This window comes from Rhincodon typus, chromosome 1 (genome assembly GCF_021869965.1).
Source record: "Rhincodon typus isolate 14 chromosome 1, sRhiTyp1.1, whole genome shotgun sequence".
In the NCBI taxonomy this organism is placed as follows: domain Eukaryota; kingdom Metazoa; phylum Chordata; class Chondrichthyes; order Orectolobiformes; family Rhincodontidae; genus Rhincodon; species Rhincodon typus.
This window is the reverse complement of record NC_063332.1, coordinates 138,414,542-138,441,842: the sequence shown is the minus strand read 5'-3', so window position 1 is coordinate 138,441,842 and position 27,301 is coordinate 138,414,542. Positions and strand designations below refer to the sequence as shown.

General features: G+C 41.8%; 2 protein-coding genes across 9 annotated transcripts in view; one reads left to right on the top strand and one right to left on the bottom strand.

Moving 5' to 3' along the window:
- The window catches only part of ctso (cathepsin O), a 63,916-nt gene that overhangs the window by 14,964 nt on the left and 21,651 nt on the right, over positions 1-27,301 (bottom strand). For 5 of the 7 annotated variants that reach the window (XM_048599644.1, XM_048599663.1, XM_048599682.1 and 2 more), the window contains exons 4-6: positions 16,849-17,016; positions 14,540-14,661; positions 9,392-9,555 (exon numbers count right to left, since the gene is read on the bottom strand). In XM_048599644.1, the coding sequence (XP_048455601.1) occupies positions 9,392-9,555; positions 14,540-14,661; positions 16,849-17,016 (454 nt within the window). Of the gene's footprint in view, positions 1-195; positions 1,415-9,391; positions 9,556-14,539; positions 14,662-16,848; positions 17,017-27,301 lie in introns of those variants that run through there. The other 2 variants (XR_007262573.1, XM_048599672.1) reach the window with 2 other exon arrangements.
- Positions 1-27,301, top strand: part of LOC109918893 (tryptophan 2,3-dioxygenase-like) — a 136,941-nt gene that overhangs the window by 88,631 nt on the left and 21,009 nt on the right. The window contains exon 13 of one of the 2 annotated variants that reach the window (XM_048599621.1): positions 1,007-1,124. The exons of the other annotated variant lie outside the window; for it this stretch is intronic. Within the exon in view, the coding sequence (XP_048455578.1) occupies positions 1,007-1,119 (113 nt within the window). The 3' untranslated portion in view covers positions 1,120-1,124. The remainder of the gene's footprint in view (positions 1-1,006; positions 1,125-27,301) is intronic. 2 annotated transcript variants of the gene reach the window in all.

The window sequence follows — 27,301 nt, the reverse complement described above, 5'->3', positions numbered from 1 at the left end:
GTGGAACACCACTAGTCACGGACCTCCAGCCTGAAAAACAACCTTCCACCACTATCCTCTGCCTGCTATGGGGAAGCCAATTCTGAATCCATGCGGCCAAGTCACCATGGATCCCATGCATCTTAATCTTCTGGATGAGCCTACCATGAGGGACCTTGTTGAAAAATCCATGTAGAGAACACCGACTGCTCTACCCTCATTGATGACCTTCGTCACCTCCTTGAAAAATTAATAAGTTTGTAAGACACGACCTGACCTTCACAAAGTCACACTGACTGTCCCTAATTAGGCCATGCTTTTTCAAATGTGTGTAAATCCTATCCCCAATAATTCTCTCCAATAGCTTCCCAACCACCGATGTAAGACTCACCAGTATGTAGTTTCCTGGATTACCCTTGAATAGACGAACAACGTCAGCCACTCACCAGTCCTCCAGAACCTCTCCAGTAGCTGGTGAGGATACAAAGATCTTGGTCAAGGCCCCAGCAATCTCCTCTCTTGCCTCTTCCAATAATCTGGGGTAGATACCCTCGGGTCCTGGGGACCTATCCATCTTAATGCTCTTGAAGAGACCCAACACCACTTCGTTCTTGAACTCAAAATTCCCTGGCATGTTAGCATACTCCACACTGTAAGACTGTAAGGTTCCATTTCATGAATTCCCAAGTGATCAGAATCCCAGCAGAGGACGTAGAAAATGCTACAAAGATATTGTGCTTCAGGAAATGCTTCAGACAGTCATTTGACAACCGGGACGAGCTTGCCACGAATCGCTCAAAATGCTGGGAACTTATCCGTCTAGATGCATTATACCTTGAGTCCAAATGTTTTAATGACAAAGCGGAGCAGTAGCAGAGACTACAGGTAACTGAGCCCATTCCTCCACTCCGGATCCTACTTCCACATGGGACATCCAAGTGCTCAAAGATCTGATAATTGTTCTCAGGAAGTGTTCTGAGGAAGTGCCACCGGACCAAAACATTAACTCTGATATTTTTCTTCACAGATGCTGCCAGACCTGCTGAGCTTTTCCAGCAACTTCTGTTTTTGTTCCCGGTTAGACAAGCATCAGTTTACTGTTCAGAAGTGAATAAGAGTAGATTGTGGGAGCTAGGCTAACAGAGGTGAGTCCATGTATTTTGCTTCATTAATGATTTATCACATTCTTTTGCACTGCAGTCCCTTTTCTTACCATTTGTTGCTTGGTAGCAAGTCATCTTTGAATTTACTTGATGATAAATGGAGTTTATGCATTTATGAGAATGAATGCTGAGGTTGTACAATATTGTCACTTCTGGAATTGCTTTGTGTTAGCGGCATTGTGGATAGGACGTAGTGATCCTCTGTGCCGTTGATTGAGAGATCCTGGATATTCATCTGGCACATCCTCGGAGGGGCTGACCCTGAAACACAACTTTCGGGTGCAGCAAGCAGCAGGTCATGGTGTGTAACCTGTAAATGTCACCTCGCACAAGAGCCTGAGTGTACTCGGGGTGGGGGGGGGGGGGGGGGGGTGGTGGAAACAAGGCTATCTAAACGTGCTAATGAAACTCGATCTTTGCCTGTGCACTGTATCATCAGTATTGTCCTCTGTACTAGAGATAGTAGGAACTGCAGATGCTGGAGAATCCGAGACAACAAGGTGCAGGGCTGGATGAACACAGCAGACCAAGCAGCATCATAGGAGAAGAGAGGCTATGCTGCTTGGCCTGCTGTATTCATCCAGCCCTGCACCTTGTTGTCCTCTGTACTATCTACCTGAGTTTATACAAAGAGTAAGTTGATACTGCTGTTGGTGTTGGCACTGGTCATATTAGACTTCATCTCAGACACAATCAAAAGCAAACAGCCATCCATCCTACTGTAATTCAGAAAATTTCCAAAATGACGTAACTCAGTTCTCAACAACTACTCAAATTATCAACAACTGTCAGTAAACCATTGTCCAAGAGCAAGCAAGAAAGAAACTGAGTGGAGTGTACTGGCTGCATTATTTCTGTGCAATGAATTCAGCCTCCTCGCCTGCTGTGATGTTCTCTCCTTGCCATTAGGAATGTGAGTTTCAGGAGTTTCAGGAATTTCAGGAAATCTATACATTTGCTGTTAAATTTGAAAGTGAATTAAAGTATCACTCCAATTAATCATTGATGTATGTTCATTGGCAACCAGCTTCTCGCAGAGGATCTCTGTGTAAGCAACTTAATTCCCTGACATATTTATGGATGTTGGTTAGAGTTGGCTTGCCAGCATACTCACATTTTTGCTAGTTTTAACTTCCTACTCAAAACCATAGGAGCACTGGAGTAGGAGTAGGCTGTTCAGCCCCTTTGAGCTTGCTCCACTAGCCAGTATGATCATGGTTGATCATCTACCTCATTGTTGTATTCTCATGCTAGCCTCATATCCCTTCGTCATTGGTAACTAGAAATCTAACTTAATGACTGAGCTTTCATAGAACTCTGGGGTATAGAATTCCAAAGAAACACCACCCTCAGAGTAAAGACGTTCCATCACATCTCAGAACACAAGACAAGCCATTTAGTACTGAGACTATGTTCCCTGGTTCTAGACCCCACAGCCAGGGAAAAAGTCCCTTCTACATTTACTCCACCTTTTACTTACCTTTAAGAATTTTGAAAAATAAACAGCAACTTCTGGAGAAACTCAGCAGATCTGGCAGTTTTGAACAGTTCTGAAGAAGGGTCCTGACCTGAAATGTTGACTTGCCTACTTCTCTGATGTTGCCTGACCTGCCGTGTTCCTCCAGTTCCACACGGTGTTGTCTCTGACTCCAGCATCTGTAGTTCTTGCTATCTCCAAATAATACAGGTCCAGTCTCCTTAAATCACTCCTCATAGGACACTCCCACCATCCTCAGGATCAGTCTGGGGAACTTCCGCTGCACTCCCTTTATGGCAAGATATCCTTCCAAGGGACCAGAACTGCACACAATACTCAAGGTGCTGTCTCAACAGTGTTTAATACAATTGAAGCAGTGCTTCTTTGTTCCTATACTTAAATCATCTTGCAGCAAAGGTTAACAGACCAGTTTTTTTTTTCTGAATTGTTTGATAAACCTATGATGTTAGCTTTCAGTGATTTATTTCCAAGGATACCTATGTACCAATCACAGCAATACTTTTACAGTCTTTCACCATTTCGGAAATACTCTGCGCCTTAATTCTTCTGGCCAAAGTAGATAATCACATTTATCCACATTATATTCAATCTGTCCTGCTCTTGCCCACTTGCTCAGACTATTTAAATCCTCTTGGAGCCTCTTTACATCCTCCTCACAACTTTCCCACAATACCCCACTGCTCACAGCCTGCCAAAATGACCCACTTACTCTTACTCTCTGTCTTCTATCTGTTAGCTAATCTTGAATCCATGGCAGTATATTATCTCAATCTTATGGGTTTTAATTTTGTTTCCAATGTCCTCTGTGGGACTTAAAAGTTTTCCAGAAATCTAAACCATCCACTGCCTCGATCAGGTTTGTCAAGTATGACTTCCCTTCATCAATCCAAGTTGATTCTGTTCCAATGGACAATTATTTCCTAAATATCCAGTCATCATAGCTTTTGTAGTTTTTCTACTACTAATGTCAGGCTAACAAGTCAGTAGTTCTGTTTTTTTCTCTCCTTTCTTTTTAAACAGTAGGTTACATTGCAACCATTCAATCTGCAGGTGTCACAGAATTAACAGAATTATGAAAGATGATCACCAATGCATCTACCATCTCTCACTATCTCTTTCAGTCTTTCTAGGGTGAAGATCATTGAGTTCCAACTTTCAACTTTCAATCCCCTTAATATCTCCAACACATTTTTAAATTAATATTAATTCCTTTCAGTTCCATACTGACATTAAACTGCAGAAACTTAATTATTACAGGTAGATTTCTTGTACCTTTCTCTGTGAAGACGGATACAAAGTACTTACTAAGCTTCTCTGCCATTTCTCTATTTCCAATTATAAACTTGCCTGTTTCTATCAGCAATGGATCCATTTTGGTCTTTGCCAGTTTTCTTTTCTTTTAAAAATACTTATAGAAGCTTTTGAGATTAGTTTTTATATATCTTGCTATTTTACATTCATATTCAGCTCTTATAGGCTTTTATCTCACTTTCACATTCTGTCCTTAGAGGTTTATTTGCACATTCTCTCACTGATCGGATTTAATCTGGATATCAATAACCCAGAGGAGTTCTAACAATGGAATATACCCAATGTTCATTATTAAAACAAAGTACACTACAAAAATACTGCACAAAAAAAAATCTTATTCACTCAATTTAAAGTTTTTGAGAAGATTTGTAGTTCGGGTTATGGATGAGGTTGTAGACATGCTCGCCAAGCCGGTGGGTTTGGTTGCAAACATTTTGTCACCCAGCTAGGTAACATCGTCCGTGCGCCTCCAGTGAAGCGTCAGTGTTCTGTCCTGCTTGTTATTTATATGCCTCGGTTTTCTGGGGTGGTTGGTATTACTTCTGGTTTTGTTTGTCAGTGGTTTGTACATAGGGTCTAATTCAATGTGTTTGAGATGGAGTTCCAGTTGGAATACAAAGCCTCCAGGAATTCCCTAGCGTGTCTGTTTGGCTTATGCAATTATGGATGTGTTGTCCCAGTCAAATTCATGTCCCTCGTTGTCCGTGTGTACTGAGACAAGTGAGAATTGGTCGTGTCTCTTGGTGGCTAGTTGGTGTTCGTTTGTCCGTATTGTCAATTTTCTTCTGGTTTGGCCTATGTAGTATTTCTCACAGTCCTTGCATGGTATTTTGTATATTACCCTAGTTTTGCTGGTTTTGGGTATGGGATCCTTTCTCATGCAAGAACTGATTGGTGAAGATGGGGAAGATCCCCCACAATATTCCTAACAGTGTACCTGTTAGAGAGGGGAATAGTTCCTGACATCTTGTCATGGAGGCGATGGAAGATACGAATGAATTTCGCTGGACAGCCGATCTTTGACAGGGTCTTCCATAGCATTTCCCCATTTACTAAGTCAAAAGCCTTAGTCAGATCGATGAAAGCCATGTAGAGTGGTTGGTGTTATTTCTGTCATTTTTCTTGGAGTTGCTGAGCTGTGAAAATCATGTCCCTAGCACCATGGTTTGTTCGGAAGCTACTTTTTTTTTCTACAGTGTGTAAACAGGCCCTTCGGCCCAACAAGTCCACACCGACCCTTGAAGCATCCCACCCATACCCATCCCCCTGTAAACCCGCCTAATCTACACATCCCTGAACACTATGGGCAATTTAGCATGGCCAATCCACCTAGCCTGCACATCTTTTTGGATTGTGGGAGGAAACCGGAGCATCCGGAGGAAACCCATGCAGACACGGGGAGAATGTGCAAACTCCACACAGTCGCCCGAGGGTGGAATCAAACCTGGGTCCCTGGCATGGTGAGGCTGCAGTGCTAACCGCTGAGCCACTGTGCTGCCCCAAACACTGGCTTTCAGGAAGGATTTCCTCAGAGACTGGGAGAAGGTGCCTAGCGAGGATTTGGGTGATGATCTTCTCAGCGATGTAGAGTAGGGAGATTCATCACTAGTTCCCACAGTCCACTTTGTCTTCTTTCTTGAAGATGGTGGTGATGGCAGCATTTCCGAGATCGGCAAAGGTTCTTGGACTCTGATGACTTACAGTGTGGAAACAGGCCCTTTGGCCCAACAAGTCCACACCGACTCTCACAGCAACCCACCCAGACCCATCCCCCTATAACCCACCTAATCTACACATCCCTAAACACTACGGGCAATTTAGCATGGCCAATCCACCTAGCCTGCACATCGTTGGACAGTGGGAGGAAACCAGAGCACCCAGAGGAAACCCACGCAGATAAGGGGAGAATGTGCAAACTCTACACAGACAGTCGCCTGAGAGTGGAATTGACCTAGGTCCCTGGTACTGTGAGGCAACAGTGTTAACCACTGAGCCACCGTGCCGCCCTTTTTGTCTTCCCTCTTTCCTTCTTTGTCTCAAATTTTCAGGAACAGTTAATGGAGATGACAGATAAGCTTTGCTCTTCCAAGTTCAAAAATCTCCGTTGAAATCCCATTACATTTCCATTCTTCATGTGTCTAATGGTGGCATCAACTTCTGCTAAGATAATTTTTGATGGTGAGTTGAGGGATTTCCTCAAACATGTGCCCAACAATAATTGCCTCGTAGTTTAAAAATTCTTTGAAGTATTCTCTCCAATAAGAGGCTGATGCTTTCTCCCTCTCACAAAAGGGTTCCAACCTTACTCTGCACTGATTTGAGGCCAAGGCTGTTTGGGCATGTACACTGCCTTGGTGGCACTGTAGAAACCCCAAGTGTCATGCTTGTCAGCATGGAGTTGTAATTCCTTCTCTTTCTCCATCTACCATTGGTTCTTGATTTTCCCACTTCTTCTGTGTAACTCTGCCTTTCATGTTTGATGAAATTTCTTTGACTCGCTGTCTATCTTTTTTCCAGGCATGTTGAGTTTTCCTCTTCTTGTCAGTGAGGTCCTGGACAATGTGGTCATTGTCGTCGAATCAGTCTTGACATTTCCTGGTCAAGTAGTCAATGGTTTCTTCACAGCAAGAGATGATGGTTGTTTTCAATTCTTTCCGGATTTCCTCCACTCCATTAAAATTAACTCTTTGGAGATTTTGGCTAAGACATTGTCGTAAGTCCACTAGGCTGCTTGGTTCTTGAAGCTGCTCATCATTGGGGTTTTTTCTGAATTGCTTCTTCTTCTTTAGCTGCTTCGGGAGGCATTTGAAGGACATTGAGGAGCAGATGAACTGGTGGACTGCATAGCAGTCGTCTGCACCGATCATTGCTTTGTAATAAGAACATTCTTTTGGTCTCAGGATTGAATGATGATGTAGTTGATCATGTGTGCCTCCAAGAAGTCTTGAACTTGTCTTTTTGGTGGAAGTGTGTTGGTGATGACAAGTTGTTATTTTGCAGGAAAATCCCACTAAAGTTGCAACTCCTGACTCCTTCCTTTCCAATGACTTCTTTCCAGAGTTGGGAGTCTTTTCCAATCCTGAGGTTGAAGTCTCCAAGGAGGATAATTTTATCTTCCTTATGGATGTTGGTGAGTATGGTGGAGCTAAAGCCTTTTTGGATTCATCTGTGGCATCAAGGGTTGCAGCTTAGGCATTCACAACCTTTGCCTGTTGCTTCTTGGTAAGTTGTAGACAGAGTCATGAGCCGATTGTTGATGCCAACAAGGAGCTCTGAGAGTCGGTTGACCAGTTTGTTCTTTTATAAGTTTTCTTGTTTGATGATATCATACTACATCATACGATGTTTAACTTGCCTTGTTAGCCATGGCTCTCTCTCTTTTCCTGTTGGATAATTTTACCTCTTGGGGATGTATGCTGTTTTGAAAATCAAGCATAGATGGAGGCAACATACCATTCTGGAGTCTACAGAGAAACTCCGGTCTATTCCCATAAGTACTGAACTCCCTACCATGATTTCCCTTCCACTCTTTTTCTACCCGACTTGTGCAACTGAGCCACAAGTTGACTCTTGCTGCATTCCTCTGATAAGACAACACTTTCACCAGTATTCAAACTGAAGACTAGATAATGAGTAAGATAGACTCAAGAGATTCCTGCACTACCTTCCTGGTCTTCCTATTTGGCCTAGTGGTCACCCATTCCGTCTCAATCTTAATCCTCGGTGTACCACTTTATTAAACAAGCTCTTTGCACTCACATTTGTGGATAAACCACAGTGACTCCAACCTCTGCTTGGGTTCCAAAACGCAGAGCTCAAAGTTTTGAGGATAGACATACATGATTGTCTAGGCCATGTGAAGTATCCACAACCTCCCTCATGGCACAGGATGGACATTTATTAGCTTAAGTTTATTTTCAGACTATTTATTTTAAAACTGGAGACTACGGATGGCACAGTGGCTCAGTGGTTAGCACTGCTGCCTCACAATGCCAGGGACTTCGATTCGATTCCTCCGCCGGGCGACTGTCTATATGGAGTTTGCACATTCTCACCGTGGCTGCGTGAGTTTATTCCGGGTGCTCCAGTTTCCTCCCACAGTCCAAAGATGTGCAGGGTAGGTGGATTGGCTATGCTAAATTGCCCAAAGTGTTCAGTGATGTGGAGATTAGGTGGGTTACAGGGGGATGGGTCGGTGTGGACTTGTTGGGCCAAAGGGCCTGTTTCCACACTGTAGGGAATCTATGATCTATGATAAGGTAGAAAATAACATTACTCACCAACTGGCTCCAATAAATCCAGCTCTTTGCAAACAGATTGGATGTTCACCAACCAAGCTTTTGAAGATGGGGTCCGTTGGAGTTGATCATCACATTTCCAGTTTTTCTTTGCAGTGATGTGTCCAGAGGGACCCCAGAGTTTAAATAACAAGCGGGAAAACACAGCAATGCTTCATCGGAGGCTGCATGATGATGTTACCCAGCAGGGTAATGAAACGTCTGCAAACTAACAAACGAGCTCGGCGAGCGAACCAACCACAGAATCAGCTTAGGAGTTTGTTGTGACATCTCTGGCATTTTCTAAACTGGACATGCTGCATGTGACAGTGCCTTCCCAACTCATAGGAGGTGAAGGCCTTAAATACTGGTCCCAATTTATATCATCCTATTGCGCAGTGTTTTCAGAGAGGTCTGCAGCCTCCCTGTCTTGCAATTAAGTCCCCAAAAGCACATATCCCTTCAGGCTGAATTGCCCTGATTGTGTCTGGAGATTAGTTTTGAATTTTACAACCCTTTAAGCACAGGCTATAATCTTTGGTAACTGTTTTAAACAAGGTGATATAACCTGCCATGGCCCACATGACTCCATTTAGAATCTGAAAAGCAGATTCCTGATTTTCATTGTGTGTAAATCCTGCGTTCTGTATACAACTGGAAATATTCTATATGCATATGATCTAGCCCAAAACTATTCCAGTTTCATTGTTAAAATTTATTTGGTTTGCATCCCACAACTTTTCAAAGAGACCACTACCTTGTAAAAGATACTTTGGAAAGCTACCTGGGCCCATTTCTTGCTTGTTCACTTATTGGTTCTGTTTCACAGAATTACACAGTATAGAATAGGCCCTTTGGCCCATTGAGTTTGGACTGCCAAAATATACTGTTACTTAGATGACTCCCACTTTCTTGCACTAGGCCCATTGCCTTAAATGTTATGACATTTCAAGTGTTCATCCAAATGCTTTTTAAAGGTTGTGAGATATCCTGACTCAACTGACTCCAAGTCAGTGCATTCCAGACATCTTGGAGAACATCTTAAAATGAAAACAGAACTACAACCTCTAAATGGGAACAACACACAGTTTAACCAAAATGCTTCTATAAGCATTCAATAAACCGAACTTTCAAAATCTGTTATGAAATTAAATTTCACATACCTGTCGTGTCATAACCAGTGATCACTACTGCATGGTTTGACTTGCCTTGAGAGCAGTGATGCTGAATAATGCCACCAAGATAGTCCTGCCAACTTACTGCATCCACGACCACCACCAACGGACCCCATTCCAACAGTTTCTCCATCATAATATCTTCATTATATCTACACAGAGCAACATTTGTGCATATTAGTTTTTTTTAAGATATCTGAACACATCAAAAACTTAATGAAACAAAATTAATCATAGAGTAACATCAAAGTAGCACACTACTTTATTTGAGTAAAACTAAAATATATTCCACTAAATTTGATGAGCACCTTATAAATAACCTTTCCCTCAATTGAACATAATGATTCCATTTCTTAAAGATATTAACCTGCCCTGCAACAGAGAACTTATGGTTGTTACATGTATGATTGTTCTTCACTTAGCTGTAAATAACTGCATAGTATTTATTGCACAATAGATAATATACCCCAGTTGGTGCAGGAGTCAGCAACCCTGCCACTCGGAAAAATGCTCATTTATACCAACTCTTTGTTTCCTGTCTGCCAGCCCGTTCTCTAAACATGTCAGTACACTATTCCAATCCAAAGTGCCTTAATTTTACGTTAATCTCTTATGTGGGACCCTATCGAAACCTTCTGAAAGTCCAAATAAACCACATCCATTGGCTCCCCCTCATCAATTCTGCCAGTTACATTCAAAAAATTCCAGCAGTTTGTCAAGCATGATTTCCCTTTCATAAATCCATGCTGACTCTGTCATATCCTGTCCCATGCTTTCCAAATGCTCTGCTATTAAATCTTTTATAATGGACTTTAGCATTTTCTGCACTCCTGAAGTCAGGCTAACCAGTCTGTAATTCCCTGTTTCTCTTTATCAAATTTTTAAATTGGTGGGGTTACATTAGCAATCGCCTAATCCAAAGGAACTATTCCAGAATCTAGAGAATCTTGAAAGATGACCACCCATTATTTCTAGGGGCACTTCTTTAAGTTCTCTAGAAAGTAGATTATCATGGTCTGGGGATTTATCCAATTTTTAATCCTATTAATTTCTCCAACACCATCTCCTGATATTTCCTTCAGTTGCTCCCTCTCGCTAGAATCTGTGTTCCTCAATATTTTTGAGACTTTACTTGTGTCCTCGTTCTGAAGACAAAACCAAAGTATATATTTAATTGACCTGCCTTCTTTTTGTTCCCCAATGCAACTTCCTCTGTTTCTGGCCTACTCTATTGAATGTTGCCATTAAAAATATATTGTGTCTCCCTTTTACTTAAAAAAAAAGAAATCTAGAAGACAGTTATGTTTTCATTAGACACCAGACTGCGAGCTTCTGGTTGCCAAGATTTGGAAGGTCAAAGACAAGGAAATCAGTCCAGGACTGCAAGAGGGCACACATGTTGATTATTCCCTTCCATTTTGGAGAACAGAGATTTAACGAAGTGGGTAGAATTTGACTATAGTCAAATTTAAATATACATAGATATTTAAATAAAACATTTTTATGTCTGCCTTCACATCTTGTCTCACTAAGTGCTTCTCACTAAGCCTTGTAAAAAGTTGGAGACACGCTGGCCTGAAAGGCACAATATCCAGTCCTGATCACTGTGGCAGCCATGGTTTATAACATTGCACAATTGCATATTTACTAAAATGGGCACAGAGGAATGATTCCTAATGAAATATTTTACTCTTTGAGCGAGATTATACTTACAAAAATAAGGGTTTTAATATAAGCACACTACTTACAACTTTGCTGGCCAGAAATTATGCATCATATTTTCATGAATGTCAGGCTGCTAAAGAACTACAGCTAATGTTGCTTTAACGTTTGCAGAATTTACATCAATTTTTAAAAGCCATCTCGATAGGGTACCACACCAGATTTGGACTCAGGAGATTAGAACCATTACAAGTTGTGGGTGGAGTGAAGTGATGGGTAGGAAGTCCCACCCTCTGGAACAGCCAGCCAATCAGATTGATCTGTGGGTCCAACAGTCCCAGCAGCACTTGGGCTAAATTAGTGGAGGCTACCTGAACTTAAGAAAGCCCCATGAAGAAAACCAATTAAATCTGGAGTGAGGTAAGTTAGGGATATTAGATGCTGTTTAAGTGTTATTTTCTTGGCATTGCCCAAAATAGGCAAAGAATGTCCTCCAAAGAAATTACCTTCCTGATCTCCTATCATTGTTTTACGAGATTTTGGTTAGGCTGTACTGTAATGCATTTAATTCTGATTGCCACATTATAGGAAGGATGTAGAGGCTTTGGGGAGGGTGCAGAAGAGGTTTGCCAGGATGCTGCCTGGAGTAGAGGGTATGAGCTATAGGGAGAGGCTAGAAAAACTTGGGTTGTTTTCTCTGGTGCGGTAGATGCTGAGGGGAGACTTGTTAGAAGCCTATAAAATATGTGATGCATAGATAGGGTTGACAGTCAGAATCTTTCTCCTTGAGCTGAAATGTCTAATACTAGGGGATCCATTTAAGGTGAGAGGGGGGGAAAGTTTACATGGAGTGTGGTAGGTTTCTGGAATATGCTGCTAGGGTTGCTGTTGGAGGCAGATATGATAGAAGGGTTCAAGGGGCTTTTAGATAAGCACATGAATAAGCAAGGAACGGAGGATATAGACTAAGGGCAGGCAGAAAGGATTAGTTTAATTTGGTGACATGTTCAGCATAGCATTGTGGGCCAAAGGGCCTGTTCTTGTGTTGTACTGTTCTATTTTGAAAATTGTAAAAACTTAGCAAACACAATTTACTTTTAATCATTTTAACCATTTGTGGTGACTAGCTGCTGATTTCTGCATTCAACCATCCTCTGCATAAGGGAGTGACCTCAGGAGTGGGTGAGGTTAGTGCGTTACCCACTTAACACAATAACATTAGAAATAGAAGCCAGAGTAGGCAATTCAGCCCCTAAGCCTGCTCCATTATTTAATACGATCGTGGCTAATCTTAACTTTGGTCTCAGCCCCACTTTCCTACCCATAACCCTTCAACTCGTTACTAATTAAAAATTTGTCCATCTCCTCCTTAAGTTTCGTCAATGTCCCAGCACCCACCACATTCTGGGCTAATGAATTCTACAGATTCATGACCCTTTTGAGAGAAGTAATTTCTCTTCATCTCTATTTTAAATCTGCTACTCCTTATCCTAAAACTATGACCTCTTGTTCTACACTTCCCCACATGAGGAAACATTCTTTCTAAATCTACTTTGTCATTTGCCTTTAGCATCTTATACACCTCAATCAGATCTCTTATTTTTCTAAACCCGAGAGAGAGTATAGGCCTAAGCTGCTCAATCTCTCTGTTTGTAAGACAAGCCTTTCTTCTCTGGAATCAATATAGTGAATGTTCTTTGAACCGTCTCTGGTACAACTACATCTCCCTTCAAATAAAGGGACCAAAATTGTTTGCAGATAACAAGGTGTAGAGCTGGATGAACACAGCAGGCCGAGGAGCAGGAAGGCTGACGTTTCGGGCCTAGACTCTTCTCCAGCATCTGCAGTTCCTACTATCTCTGAAACAGAATTGTTTGCAATTGTCCAGGTGCTGTCTCACTACCGTCTTGTATAGTTGCAGCAGTGCCTCCCTACTTTTATACTCCATATTCATTTTGCAGTAAATAACAAAATTCCATTTGTCTTCCTTATTCCCTAATTTGCTTACATATTATTCTGCATGAGTATATGCAGATTCCTCTGCATCCCTTCAGAGGCACTCTGAAGCTCCTCCTCATTTGGATAAGTTGTCTTTCCGGTCCACAAACCAAAATGATAACCACATGAAATTTCATCTGCCAATTTTCTGTCCATTCACCTAACTTATTCATATCCATTTATAAATGTCTTATCTCTTCATTGCAGCTTACTTCCTCATCTGTTTTAGTATCATTCAATTCATTTAATATAGATTATAATTAGTCGGGCCCAAGGATCTAGTTTATGGCTCTATGCCGAAAATATACCCTGTGAGGACATGTAATACCCAACTCATCATCTTAACTTGAATTGAGGATCTGTTAATAGACAGAATACAGTTCTAATAACTAGTGCAGTGCCACAAGGATCAGGAGTTTAGCCTCCTGTCAGTGACTTAGATGGAAGAACCAACTGAAACCTATGCAAATCTACTGAAGCAAAGTTAGATATGAGGGAAAGATGGAAACTGGATGAAAAACAAATATAGATGTAATAAGTGATTGGGAAAGAAGATGGCAGATAGAGTATAATGTGATGAAATGTGAAATTATTCCCTTTGGGTGGAATATTGGAAAAACAAAAACACTTCCAAAAGAACAGAATAGTAAATCTTTGAATACAAAGAGATTTGAGTATCCTTGTATATCACAATATGTTATGCAGGAACATCAAGTAGGAAGGCAAATTACATGACAGCCTTTATGAAAAGGGTTGGAAGAATAACAACAGTAAGGAAACCTTGCTGCAATGTATCCAACTTCCACAAGATCACACCTGAGTTACTGTGGATAGTTTTCCCTTCTTATCTAAGAAAAGATATGCCTGCCTTACAGGGAATACAAACCAAAATTGATTGCTGGGATGATAGGGCTGCTCTTTAAGGAGTTGGAGTAGATTTGCTGTATGATCCCAGGAGTTTCGAAAAATGAGAGGTGATCCCTTTGAAGCATGTAACACTTCTGAAGGGTATGGCAGGATAGATGCTGAGAGGCTGTAACCTTTGGATGAAGAGTTCAGGACTGGAGGTCATTCAGGGATCATCCATTCAGGACTGAGATTAGAAGAAGCTTCTTAAATGTAAAGAAACCGTAATTCTCTCACCTAGAAGTTTTGTAGATGCCTCATCATTGAGTTTATTCAAGACAAAGATTGATAGATCTTTGGACATAAATGTGAAGAGATATAGGATAGGATGGGAAAGTGAAATTGAACTGAAAGATCAGGCATAATTTTATTGAATGGTAGAGCAGGCATAAGAGGTAGAATGAGCTACTCCTGTTCCTATTTCTTATGTTCTAATTTACAGCAGTGCAGAACCTCTATTGTTCCACATTATCAACTTGACAGCCAACAACTTAGCTCTCAAAAATAATGTCCCAGTCAATTCAATTTGGCATCAAAGATGATGTAATAGACTGAAGGAATCTCAAATACCTGAAGCTATATGCTTTAAAACCTGTGATAGCAATGCCAAATGTAGACCTTGAAAAGTAATGGCATATTCCAGTTTGTGCATTGAAAGGATACTCTGACTCTTTCACCAGTTTTGCTTTGCTCTGTATATAAACAAAACATAAATAAATAGACAATGTACATGATTGTCAGTGACAAAATACACAATTCTTTGCAAGAGATGTTTGTTATATTTTGTCTGTATTTACCCAATTTATGTCAGCCATAATCTGCTGTATCTGAAAAAATACCTTTCCTCTTATTAATTAATTTACTCTCATAATCATTTCTCCCATTGATAAGAAACAAGAACAATATAATTTGATGTTGAAAAGGCATGCACTCAATTACTTTTCAGGGAGACATGCTGTCAATTGTTAAATTCTGTGTTGGCCATCATCCTGCATTTAGAGTGAATGATATTATATGGCAAGAAAAGATACTGGCATTTTGGGGCATGTTAGATTCATCAGTGCTGGCCCAGTTCTGCGTTCAGAAGAATAATGTAACTGGTTCTAGGAATCCTATTCATTGACATTTCTTGTCGCCACCTTGCTATCATGGCCAGACAGCATGAAGAGGAATGTCAAAGAAAACTTCACGGTGTTCTATATTTTGGAATTAAATTCTGCTTCTTTAAAAGGTAGTAAACCTTGTTGAACATACAAAATGGCTAAAGCTGATCACATTATCATATTTCCAGGATCATCTGACTCTCTTTCCCATTTCGCCCACCCCCCCAAAAAAATACTGAGTAGATATTCTAAATAAAGATGACAGACAAAACTGGTAGATATTTACTTCTAACTAGCTCCTGATACAGGAAAATGTTAAGTCCCACTATTGTTAAAAATGATTGCCAATGCTTTCAGTTACCTCATTACCTCTGAGGACGTAAAGCTACAAAGTTAGCATAACAACTTTCCAAAGCTGACTGAGAGGGGGCCCTCAGTACCTGAAATGCCTATCTTCATTCCATGACTGAAATCGGAGCTTGTTTGTTGTTTAAATAAACTATTCTGGGATTAGCTGCTGTTTGCATTCTCCCACCTGAACAGGGAGAACACGATGCCGAGCCGAGCTGGCAACTAGCTTTGGACCCTCCTCCCTTCCCTCACCCAAAAAAATCCCCAATCATGTCTGCATATTGTTGGCTGGAAGGAAGCTTGTGCTTTGCATTCAAGAAGGAAAACAGCTGGGTCCAGCTCAATGAGGAAATTACAACAGGACATTGACCTTGGGCAAGTTGTAACTCGTGAATTGATTTTTAAAAATATCTCTGGATTTGCCAAAATCTGTAAATTATAGCCTAACAAGCTTCTGCTTAGTGTTCATTAGTTTTCAGAGTGATTGTTTTTGTATATGGAGTACCACAGTAATTCCCTCATGTTTTGAATATTAATAATTCTCATTCTTTTATTTAATCTTAACTGATTTAGCTATGGGTTTATTTCAAAAATTGTAATGCAAACTGGGATTTGAGGATCAGGAAGGAACAGGAGGAAAAAGGGAAAGTAGTGAATCAAACAATACTTTGCTGTCACAGTCTTAACATGGGAAATAATCCTATAAAATTCACCCCATTCTCACTTTGTCCATGACATCACCAGCAGTGCTGTTCCTCTACGTGAAATGAATTTAATAGTACATGAATAGCCTTGCCCGAAGCAGTAAATTTCCTAAAGGAGATTATCACTTCTTGAAATATTGGTTGGTAGGTTGTTGGGCTAGAAAATAGCACATTTTTGAGCACATTCCAGAAGCCAAAAGTTTAATCCTCATTTAAACTCTATTGAATACTTCGTGAATAAAGCCCTTTATAAACAAATGCATTTCCTTGTCCTACTATTTTAGTTAATTACTGAAAAAATGCAAGTAGGTTCGTTGGACATGATCTTCCCTTTATAAATCCATGTTGCCTGTCCTAATCAACTAAAGCTTTTCCAAAGTTCAATTACTGTGTTTAATTACAGTTCCAATAACTCCACCGCAATAAATTTGACAAATAGGTCTATCATTTTCTTGTTTTCCCCCCTCCCGCTCTTTCATCATCTTAAATAGGGCAGTTACATTTACAATGTCCAATCTAAATGGACGATTTTCCCAGAGATTAATGAATCTTTGGAATGCACTGTTGCGTGGTGAGCACACTTGAGTGTGCTGCCTTGAGTATGGGTGGGCACGGTGAACTACTTGTTTTCCTTATTTGCCAATTTAATATTCCATAAAAGGTACTCCTATGAATTCACTGGCAAGTAAACACTGGTCATTTGTCAAAAAGCCATACCAACCTGATTTAGCCACATCAGGGCACTGATGGGCGAGCCACCTTTGCAACCTGCATCCCTGAAAGAACAATCTATAACCTCTTGTGCACTGAGCAACTCCAGGTGTCCCTCTTCGATTGCACATGAAGATTCAATACTCTCCACAACACTGAATGCCCAGCATCCACCGCACTACAAAAGAAATACAAAAATCAGTCTGATTGTTGCATAACCCAAATTAATTCCAAGGGAATTAGCTGATTACTGCATTTCCTAGCTAATGAAATATTATTTTAGAAACCGTCACATACATAAAATATATATCAGAGATAGTAGGAACTGCAGATGCTGGAGAATCCGAGACAACAAGGTGCAAGGCTGGATGAACACAGCAGGCCAAGCAGCATCATAGGAGCAGAGAGGCTGACGTTTCGGGCCTACTTTCATTAATAAGGTTGATTTTGACAACCATAACAGTGGTTTCTTGATTTTCTTTATAAGGTTTCTTTATTTTCTAGCACTGTATCTGCTGACACCTACTGGATCTTTATATAAACTGCTCTGCTGACAAATGCTGAATGCTCAAGTTAAATAATCTGCTTTGATTCTTTGGGACTTTTTGCCAGTTATTTTCTTTGTCCATACATATCGACCAATGCTCCCACCCACCTTCATGGTTCCAATATGTGAAATAATCACGTGTGTCAAGTAAATTAGACATTCCAATTTATTGATGCTGACTCTGTTGTCTAGCTTTCAGTATCTTTTAGACAGTGTTAAAATGGTAATCTCAATGTAGACAGTTTTATTTATTCCACATGGGTCTCATGAGTGTGCTTCGATCTAAGGTCAGGTGACCACTAGCCATTTCAGGTTCATATTTCTTTCTTTAAAATCCCGTTTTTAGACCATGATAACAATCATGTTTTAACAGTCAGATAATGGACATTAAAATTCGATCGTCCATATTTATCATTATCATAACAGTTTAAATTGGTGAGTGTTGAGTGTTTCATGTTTTAAAATGATGTGTGTCAGGATAACCAGAGGATGCTGGAGATTTGGCAGCATCTGTGGAGTGAGAAACAGCTAATGTTTCAAATCTGACATGACTCTCCTTCAGGTCTGAAAAGGGCCAGGAAAATGCGCTTTTTTACATTGTTGACAGAGGGGGAGGAAGAACAATTGGAACAACTGTAAGGTTATCCAGTAGATGTTGGTGTGTTCAACGATCTGTAAAGGTATCCAGAGCAAAAGACAAATGGAGAGTAAGGAAAGTTTTGGATGTAACACCTATGTAAATAATAGGTGTGAAAGGAGAAATTGGGTGTGCTGTGCTGAGACCATAGCCAATGAGATAAGCAGTGGTGGTAATGGGTGGGGGAACGGGGGACATGGTTATGTAGGTTGGATCATTTACTCTGATTCTGGTCCATTTCTGATTCTTCCCTCCCTGATTTCAGTATTTACATTTCTGCAGGGGTAGGCTGTCCATCAATACCCACTACCAACCAACTGACTCACATATTTACCCTGACTATGCTTCTGCATACCTGACATCCTACAAAGACTCCATTCTGTTTTCTCAGTTTCTCCATCTCCATGCGATGATGCTACTTTCCACTGGGCTGGCTCCAACACGTTCCTTTTTCGTCATCCGAGAATTCTCCCCCACTGTGGTCAACAGGACCCTCAGCCTGTCTAATGCATTTCCTGAACTTCTGCCCTACTCCCAGAACAACAATAGGGTTCCCCTTGTCCTGAGATTCTCACCCAGTAAGCTGCACACAGTCAAGAAGGAGAGATCACATCTGGAGTGAGACACAGTCGAACGAGTGTATGGTTCAGGGGAATTGGAGGCAGCATGGGAGTAGAACAGGTAAATCTTTCTTTACTTTCTCCATTTTAAAACTCTAAAATCCAGTAGCTATTGAAAAGGAGCTGGCTCAGCTGACTGTTGAATACTTATCAGGCATTCCCCTGAAGCCTGAATAGGGGCTCAACAGATTTTGATTACTATTGAATCTTAACTGGTGTGAATCAGCTCAGCTCTATTTGAGAGGGCCTGTTAAAGCACAAGATCAGTAAACAATGCGCAGTCAGGAAGGAAAGATCACATCTGAAGTGAGACACAGCTTGTGTGAGTGTACAGCTCAGGGAATTTGATGCAAAAGAGAAAAGATGCTTTTTATTTGCTTTTTTTGGCTCATAATTTATCAGGATTTTTAACAGGATAAATTGAAGCCTAGGATCAGTGGACCAGCACAAAACAGCGACATCCCAGGAAAACTGTAAGTTCATTGGTTGGTGATAGCTACTAATTTGACAATGTATTCAGGATTACTTTCAGATTAAAGGTAAATAAGGGAAGTTTACAGGTTACAAATTAAAAGACTGTAACAAAATTTAAAAATCAAATTAGGAACTAAGTAAAAGTTGAGATGCAGGGCCAAGTGATGTATTGTACCTATGTGATGTGGGAGCTGTTGGGCCCCATTGGTGTTCTTGTGACCAGATATATAGCAAATGTTGGTTACTTGAGGAAACTCTGACTCAGAGTTGATGAGCTGGAGTCTGATCTTCAAACACTGACACATCAGGGAGGGGGAATGTTACCTGGACAATGTGTTTAAGGAGGCAGTCATACCCCTTTAGATTAACTATCTCGAATTCGGTCAGGGACAGGAGGGTGTGACTTCAAGCAAGGCAAGTAGAGGATTCCAGGATGTTGTGCTGAAGAAGCCACAGTACTTAAGCTTGGCTAACTGCTTTGGAATTCTTGCTCCATGTGTTGATGAGAGCAGGGGCTGTTGGGAGAATAAGCAAGTTGACCACAGTACCATGGTAGTGGGAAGAAAAGAGAAATGTAGTTGTAATCGGGGATTGTATTATGAGGTGAATAGATGCGCTTCTCTGAGGCCAGGATTGAGACTCTCAAAAGCTATGTTGTCTGCCTGGTGCCTGGGTTCAGGAAATGTCATCTGGGCTGCAGAAGAACATGGGAGTGAAAGGGAAAGATCCAGTTGTTATGATCCATCTAGGTACCAAGGATGTAGGCAGGAAGAGGAAAGGAGTTCTGCTGAGGGAATATGTGCAGCTAGGGGCTAAATTGAAAAGCAGAACCTGCTAATCTCTGGATTTCACTCCCTGAACCACAAAGCTAATTGCAACAGGGTCAACATGCATGAACAAGTAAACATGCAACTCAAAGACTGTTGTAGAGAAAAGCTTTGAATTGATGGGACATTGCCATCAATACTGGGGCAGGAGGGAGCTGTTCCAATGGGCCAGACTCCAGCGGAATCATGCTCGGACCAGAGACCTGGTGAATTGCATAACTAAAGATAGTGTGGATAGGGCTTTAAATGAAATAGTGGGTGGGTTCAGGTACATGGAAAATTATAGAAGTTAAAGTTGGGGAGGGATCAGCAGAGGTTATTGAAGTTTCCAGAACAATTAATAGGACAAAGCATGGAAAGGCTCAGGAATCTAACTTCACAGCAGAGAAGGGGGCAACTATGAGAGGGGGCCAGTCAATGCAAGACTGAGGATGTTGTACATAACTGCATGCAGTATACAAAACCTGGTAAATGAGCTTGTGGAACAGTATGAAATTGCTGGGAATGATGTTGTGGGTATCACAGAGATATGGCTACAAGGGGATCAGAGCTGGGAAATTAAATATCCAAGGGAATGTACCCTATTGAAAGGATGGTGATGGGCAGAGGGGCTGGGGTTGTCTTGTAAGAAATAAAATTGAATCCGAAACCAGCAATGTTATAGATTTGGAAAGCATAGAAATCTATATGGGTCAAGTTGAAGAACCGCATAGGAAAAAAGGCTCTGATGGAAGTTATGTACAGGCTTCCTACCAGTAGTCAGGCTGTGAGGAGATAAATAAATTAGGAGATAGAAAAGGCATTTAAGAAAGGCACAATTACAATAATTGTGGAGGACTTCAATAAGCAGATGGGCTGGGAAAATCAGGTTGGTAGCAGATCCCAGGAAAAGGAATTTGCAGAATGTCGACAAAATTTTTTTTGGAAAGCTTATGATAGAGCCCACGAGGGAACAGGCAGTTCTCTATTTGGTGATATGTAATGAGACAGACTTGATTAGGGAGCTTAAGGTGAAGGAACCCTATGGGCAGAGACCGTAATACGATGGAATTCATCCTGCATTTTGACAGGGAGACACTGAGCTCAGATATAATGGTATTACAATTGAGTGAGGGTAACTACAAAGACACGAGGGAGGAGCTGGCCAGAATTGATTGGAAGAGGAGCCTAGCAGAGAAAACAGTAGAGCAGCAATGGCAGGAGTTTCTGGGGATAACTCGGGAGGCACAGCAAAAATTCATTCCAAGGCAGAAGAAGTATACTAAGGGTGGGCAAGGCAACCATGGCTGACAAGGGAAGTCAAGGAAAGCATAAAAATATTCAATGTGGTGAAGATATGGGAAGCCTGAGGATTGGGAAGCCTTTAAAAGCCAGCAGAGGATAAATTTAAGAAAAGCAATAAGGGGTGGGGAGAAAATGAAATAGGAGGGTGAGCTAGCTAGAAATATAAAATAAGATTGCCTGAATATTTTTAGACATATGAAAGGTAAGAGAGAGACAACAGTGGAAACTGGAAAATGAGGCTGGAGAAGTAGAAGTGGAGGAACTGAATAGGTCCTTTGCATCAGCCTTTGCGGTGGTAAACACTAGTAGCGGTGGCACAGTGGCTCAGTGGTTAGCACTGTTGCCTCAGTGCCAGGGACCTGGGTTCACTTCCAGACTGGGGCAACTGTCTGTGTGATGTTTGCACATTCTCCCCGTATCTGCATGGGTTTCCTTCCACAGTCCAAAGATGCGCAGGTTAGGTGGATTGGCCATGCTAAATTGCTCTGTAGTGTCCAGGGATGTGCAGGCTATGTGGATGAGCTGTGGGAAGTGCAGGGTTACAGGAACATGGTAGGGAGGTGGGTCTGGGTGGGATGCTCTTTAGAGGGTTGGTGTGGACTTGATGGGCCAAATGGTCTGCTTTCATACTGTAGGGATTCTATGACTTCAAGAGAGTCAGGGGCAGAGGTGAGGCTAGTGGGCGTCACTAAGGAGAAGGTGCTGGGAAGGTGAAAAGTCTGAAAGTGGATAAATCGCAGACCAGATGGTCTACACCCCACAGTTCTGAAGGAGACAGCTGACAAGATTGTGGAGGCGTTGGTGATGATCTTTCAGGAATCACTGGAGTCAGGGAGGGTCCCATAGGACTTAAAAATGCCTAATGTAATACCGCAGTTTAAGAATGGAGGGAGGCAGAAGAGAGAAATTAAAGGCTGGTTAGCCTGACCTCAGTCATTGATAAGATTTTAGAGGCCATTATTAGGGATAAGATTGCAAAGTAATTGAAAGTGAACAGAAAAATAAGAGATGAGTCAAGGGTTGGACAAATCTGTTAAAATTCTTTGAAGAAGGAATGAGCAAGTTGGACAAAGGAGAGCGAGTGGACATGATCTATTTGAATTTCCAGAAGGCCTTTGACAAGGTGCCGAGCAGGAGGCTGCTAAATAAGAGGAAGAGGAGAGGCGACAGACTAGTAGTATTAAAGCTGGACCATTAATCCAAGATCCAGGTAATGTTCTGGGAATCTGGGTTTGAATCCCACCATGGCAGATGGTGGAATTTGAATTCAATAAAAATCAGGAATTAAGGGTCCAACGATGACCATGAATCAGTTGTCAATTGTCCGAAAAACCCACCTGGTTTGCTCATGCCCTTTTAGGGAAGGTAATTGTCATCCTTAACTGGTCTGGCTACACCTGACTCGAGACACCCAGAAATGTGGTTGACTGTTAACTGCGTTTGAGGCAATTAAGGATGGGCAATAAATGCTGGCCTAGCCAGTGATGCACTCATCATGGAGCCCATAGTGCTGGGGGCAAGGTACTAGCATAGATAGAGGATTGGCTGACTGGCAGAAGGCACAAAGTGTATATAAAAGGGTCTTTGTCAGGATGGCAGCTGATGACTGGTGAGGTTCCGCAGGGGCTCAGTGTGACCACAATTAAATGGGGAAATGCTTGGGAAATCTGAAGCACGAAGGGACTTAGAAGTCCTAGTTCAGGATTCTCTTAAGATTAACATGTGGGTTCAGTTCGCAGTTAGGAAGGCAAATGCAATGTCAGCATTCATTTCAGGAGGGCTGGAATACAACAGCAGAGATAAAGGCTCTGGTCTGACTGCATTTGGAATATTGTGACCAGTTTTGGGCCCTGTATCTAAGGAAGGATGTGCTGGTGTTGGAAGGGGTCCAGAGGAGGTTTACAAGAATGATCCTGGGATGAAAGACTTGTTGTATGAGGAGCAATTGAGGACTTTGAGTCTGGACTCAATGGAGTTTAGAAGGATGTTGGAGGAAATCTCATTGAAACTTACAGAATACTGACAGGCCTGAATAGAGTGCATGTAGAGATGATGTTTTCACTAGTAAAGAGACTAGAACCCAAAGGCACTTACTCCGAGCAAAGGACTGCACTTTAGAGCTGAGATGATGAGGCATTTCTTCAGCTAAAGGGTTGTTAAACTGTGGAACTCAATGCCGCAGATGGCTGTGGAGGCTAAATTATTGTGAGTATTTATGACAAAAGATTCTTGATTTGTAAGGGGATCAAGGATTATGGGGAAAAGGCAGGAGAATGGGATTGAGAAACATATCAGCCATGATCAAATGTTGAAGCAGACCCGATGGGCTGAATGGTCTAATTTTGCTCCCTTACCCCCCATCTTATTGTGCATACGCCAGTCTTGGACTCAAAGTATGATGTTCTGCAACTTTTGCCATCTCCAGCAGAGTATCACCACCAAACACATTTTAAATTCCCTTCCACTGCCAGCCTTCTGCAGGGACCATTTCACACCATGGCCACTCCACCATCAATCCCAACACTTCGTCAACACCTCTGCCCAATGGCAGCATCCCATGCAGTCACAGACGGCTTAACATCTGCCCTTTCACCACCTCCCTCCTCACTGCCCAAGGCCCTAAACACACCTATGGGAAGCAATGTTTTGCTTGTATTTGTCTTCAATCTAGTCTATTATATTTACTGCACACAATGTAGTCGTCTTCACGTTTGCGAGACCAAACACAGATTGTGTGACTGCTTTGTTGAACACCTCCACGTTGTCAATAAGAATGACCCAGACCTTTCAGTTGCTTACCATTTCAACAAACCATCTTGCATCCATGCTAACATTTCCAACTGGCCCTAATAATGTTCCAACAAAACCCACTGCAAGCTGTAGGAACAACACCTCATTTTCTACTTAGATACTTTACAGGCTTCAGGACTATTAAGTTCAACAACTTCTGGGCATGACCTGTGTCCTCCATTTTCCATTTTGATGACAATTACACTGCCATCTCCCACCATCATAGTATCTTGTGAGCACCTTGGCAGAATGGATGCATTTTCTCCTTTTCACACCCATCATTTATACTTATTTTACATCTCAAACACTCGTTTACCAGCACTGACACAGTTTGTTCTCCTTTTGTCTTTTGCTCTGGCACCCTCACCTCTTTTCCACTTGCTCCTCTTCCACTTCTGTCAACAAATAAAAGCCATTTTCTAGCCCCTTTCAGTTCTGAAGAAGAGTCAAACTGGATTTGAAATGTTTGCGGTGTTCCTATCTCCACAAATGCTGCCAGATCTGCTGAGTTTCTCCAGCATTCATACCCTATCGAAACAATGCACAATATATTTCAAACTAAAAACAGAAAATGCTGGAGAAATTCAGCAAGTTTGGCGGCATCTGTAGAGAGAGAAGCAAAGTTAACATTTCAAATGTGAAATATTAAGTACTTCAACATTGAGTATTCAATCCTAGGGGCTATAAAATGCCTAAATGGAAATTGGAAGCAAAATTGATTAACTTTTCCAATTCCACATGATACCAGAAAACAGCATTGATGTATTGAAGAATGTGTTGTGTGCAGGGAACCCCAAGTAGGACTGGAATAAGCAATATTCTAAATACCACAAAAGAGAGAGGCCTGGCTACAACCAAGCAAGTACCCCTAGCCATGCCCTTGACGTGGAGAAAGTGAGATGAAGTAAAGGAAAAGTCATTCAAAGTGAGAATGAGGTCTACCGGGTGATGGAGGGCGGTGATGGATGGAGGGTGGTGACGGATGGGGAGTGTTCAGACCTCTTGTTAAGAAAGAGGTGAAGAGCCTTAAGACCATCCTGATGTGGGATGGACATGCAGAAGGGTTGCACATTCCTGGTGGATAGGATGCAGCTAGGGCTAGAAAACTGGAAATTGTGGAAACAGCATCAAGCATCATAAGAATTACAAGTTAAAGCCAATAAGCAGGCAGGAGAAGACTGAAACATTGGGTCTGCCAGTGCAGTCCTAGAGTCATATAGGATAGAAACAGGCCCTTTGGCCCACCATGTCCATGCAAACCAACAAACATGACATTACACTAATCCTATTTATTTGCTGTTGATCCATAGCCTAATGTGCCCTGCCCTGCCATTTTAAGTGCTCATCCAGATGCTTCTTACAAGTTGCCATCAGGCAGCATCTTACATATCTCTACCACCAGCTACATGAATTTTTTTTTCCCTCAGATATCCACTGAATCACTTACTCCTCTCCTTAAAATTGTGTCCTCAGGTCATAGAGACACACAACATGGAAACAGACCCTTCAGTCCAACTCACCTATGCCAACCAGATATCCTAAACTAATCCAGTCCCATTTGGCCCATATCCCTCTAAACCCTTCCTATTTGTACATCCATCCAGATGCCTGTTAAATGTAATTGTACCAGCCTCCTCCATTTCCTTTGGAAGGTCAGTCCACATGCACACACCACCCTCTGTGTGGAAAAGTTGCCCCTTAGGTCCCTTTTAAATCTTTCCTCTCTCACCTTAAACTTGTGCCCTCTCGCTTTGAACTTCCCTGGGGAGAAGACTTTGGCTGTTCACCCTATCCATGCTACTCATGATTTTATAAACTTCTATAAAGTCACTCCTCAACCTTTGCTCTAGAAAAAAAATAGCCTTTGCTTATGTGCCATGTGGAAAATATTCTTATGATCTGCCCTGTCTATACCTCTCATAATTTTGTATACTTCAATCAGACACCACCCCTGCTCCAAGGAAACAAACCCAGCCTAATCAGTTTTTTCTCATAACTGAGACTTTTCATCTCAGGCAACATCCTGGTGAATCTCCTCTGCAGTCTATCCAGTCTCTGCAATCATGTCGTTCTGATAGTGTGGGGACCAGAATTGCATACAGAATTCCGTCTGTAACCAATGTTTTACTAAACTGTAACAAGACTTACTTGCTCCTATATTCAACACCCGAGCTAATGAATGTAAGTATACTGACCACCCTGTCTACCTGTGCTGATCAGGGATCTGTAGACTTGTACACCAAGGTTCCTTTGTTTCTCAGTACTCCCTCTGAGCTTAATGTACAATGTGTATATCCTTCCCTTATTAGACCTCCCAAAATGCATTACATCACACTTATCAGGATTAAATTACATCTGCCATTGCTTTGCCACTTTACTAATTACATCCTGCTGGTGGATTTTGAGAAGGAGGTACAAGCAAATTTGTATGTATTTGGGGACCATGAGGTGAGAAACTGTGCAGGGGATATGTCCAGAGTAGATGAAGTCAGTGATAGTCCTAAAAAGAACAGCTTAATGTTCAGTGGTGGAGTCATGCTCGAGGGAAGGTAGGAAGAAGTGTCTAAGAGCTGGTGCTTAGCCTCTGAAACGTGGAGGTTAGCACACCACATGAGAACAACACCACCTTTGTCAACCGGTTTGAGAATCAAATCAAATCAGGGTTGCACCTGAAAGAATGGAAGGTAGCAAGTACATGGGTTAGTGTGGCTAAGGGGAACAGAGAAATTAGGGTGGCTACTGTTGCAATGGCAGTTCTCGAAGAGATCAAATACAGGTAAAAGGCCAGAGGGAGGCGCCAGGTGGGAGGGAGTCCTGGGGATGAGTGAAAGGCTTGTGCAATGGGGACAGGATTCCTGTCCAGAGAAGAAGAGTTCAATGTCATGATGTGCCCTAAATTCATTGAGGTAGATGTATAAAAGGACAAAACTAAATCATTTGCAGAGCACCGATGGTCCTGACTCAGAGAGGGAAAGGTCTGAAGATATAGTGAATAAATGGCATGGGATGGGATTAGAAGAGGGGTGATGTCAGAAGAAAGGGGAGGGAAGGAAGAATCTACAGGGATGTCAGTGCCTGAGAGCTTTTGGAGGTAGAGATAGTAGGAACTGCAGATGCTGGAGAATCTGAGATAACAAGGTGTAGAGCTGGATGAACACAGCAGGCCAAGCAGCATCACAGGAGCAGGAAGGCTGACGTTTCGGGCCTAGACCCTTCTTCAGAAAAATCTTTTCTAGCAACTTTGTTCTGAGGAAGGGTCACCGGACCCGAAACGTTAACTCTGT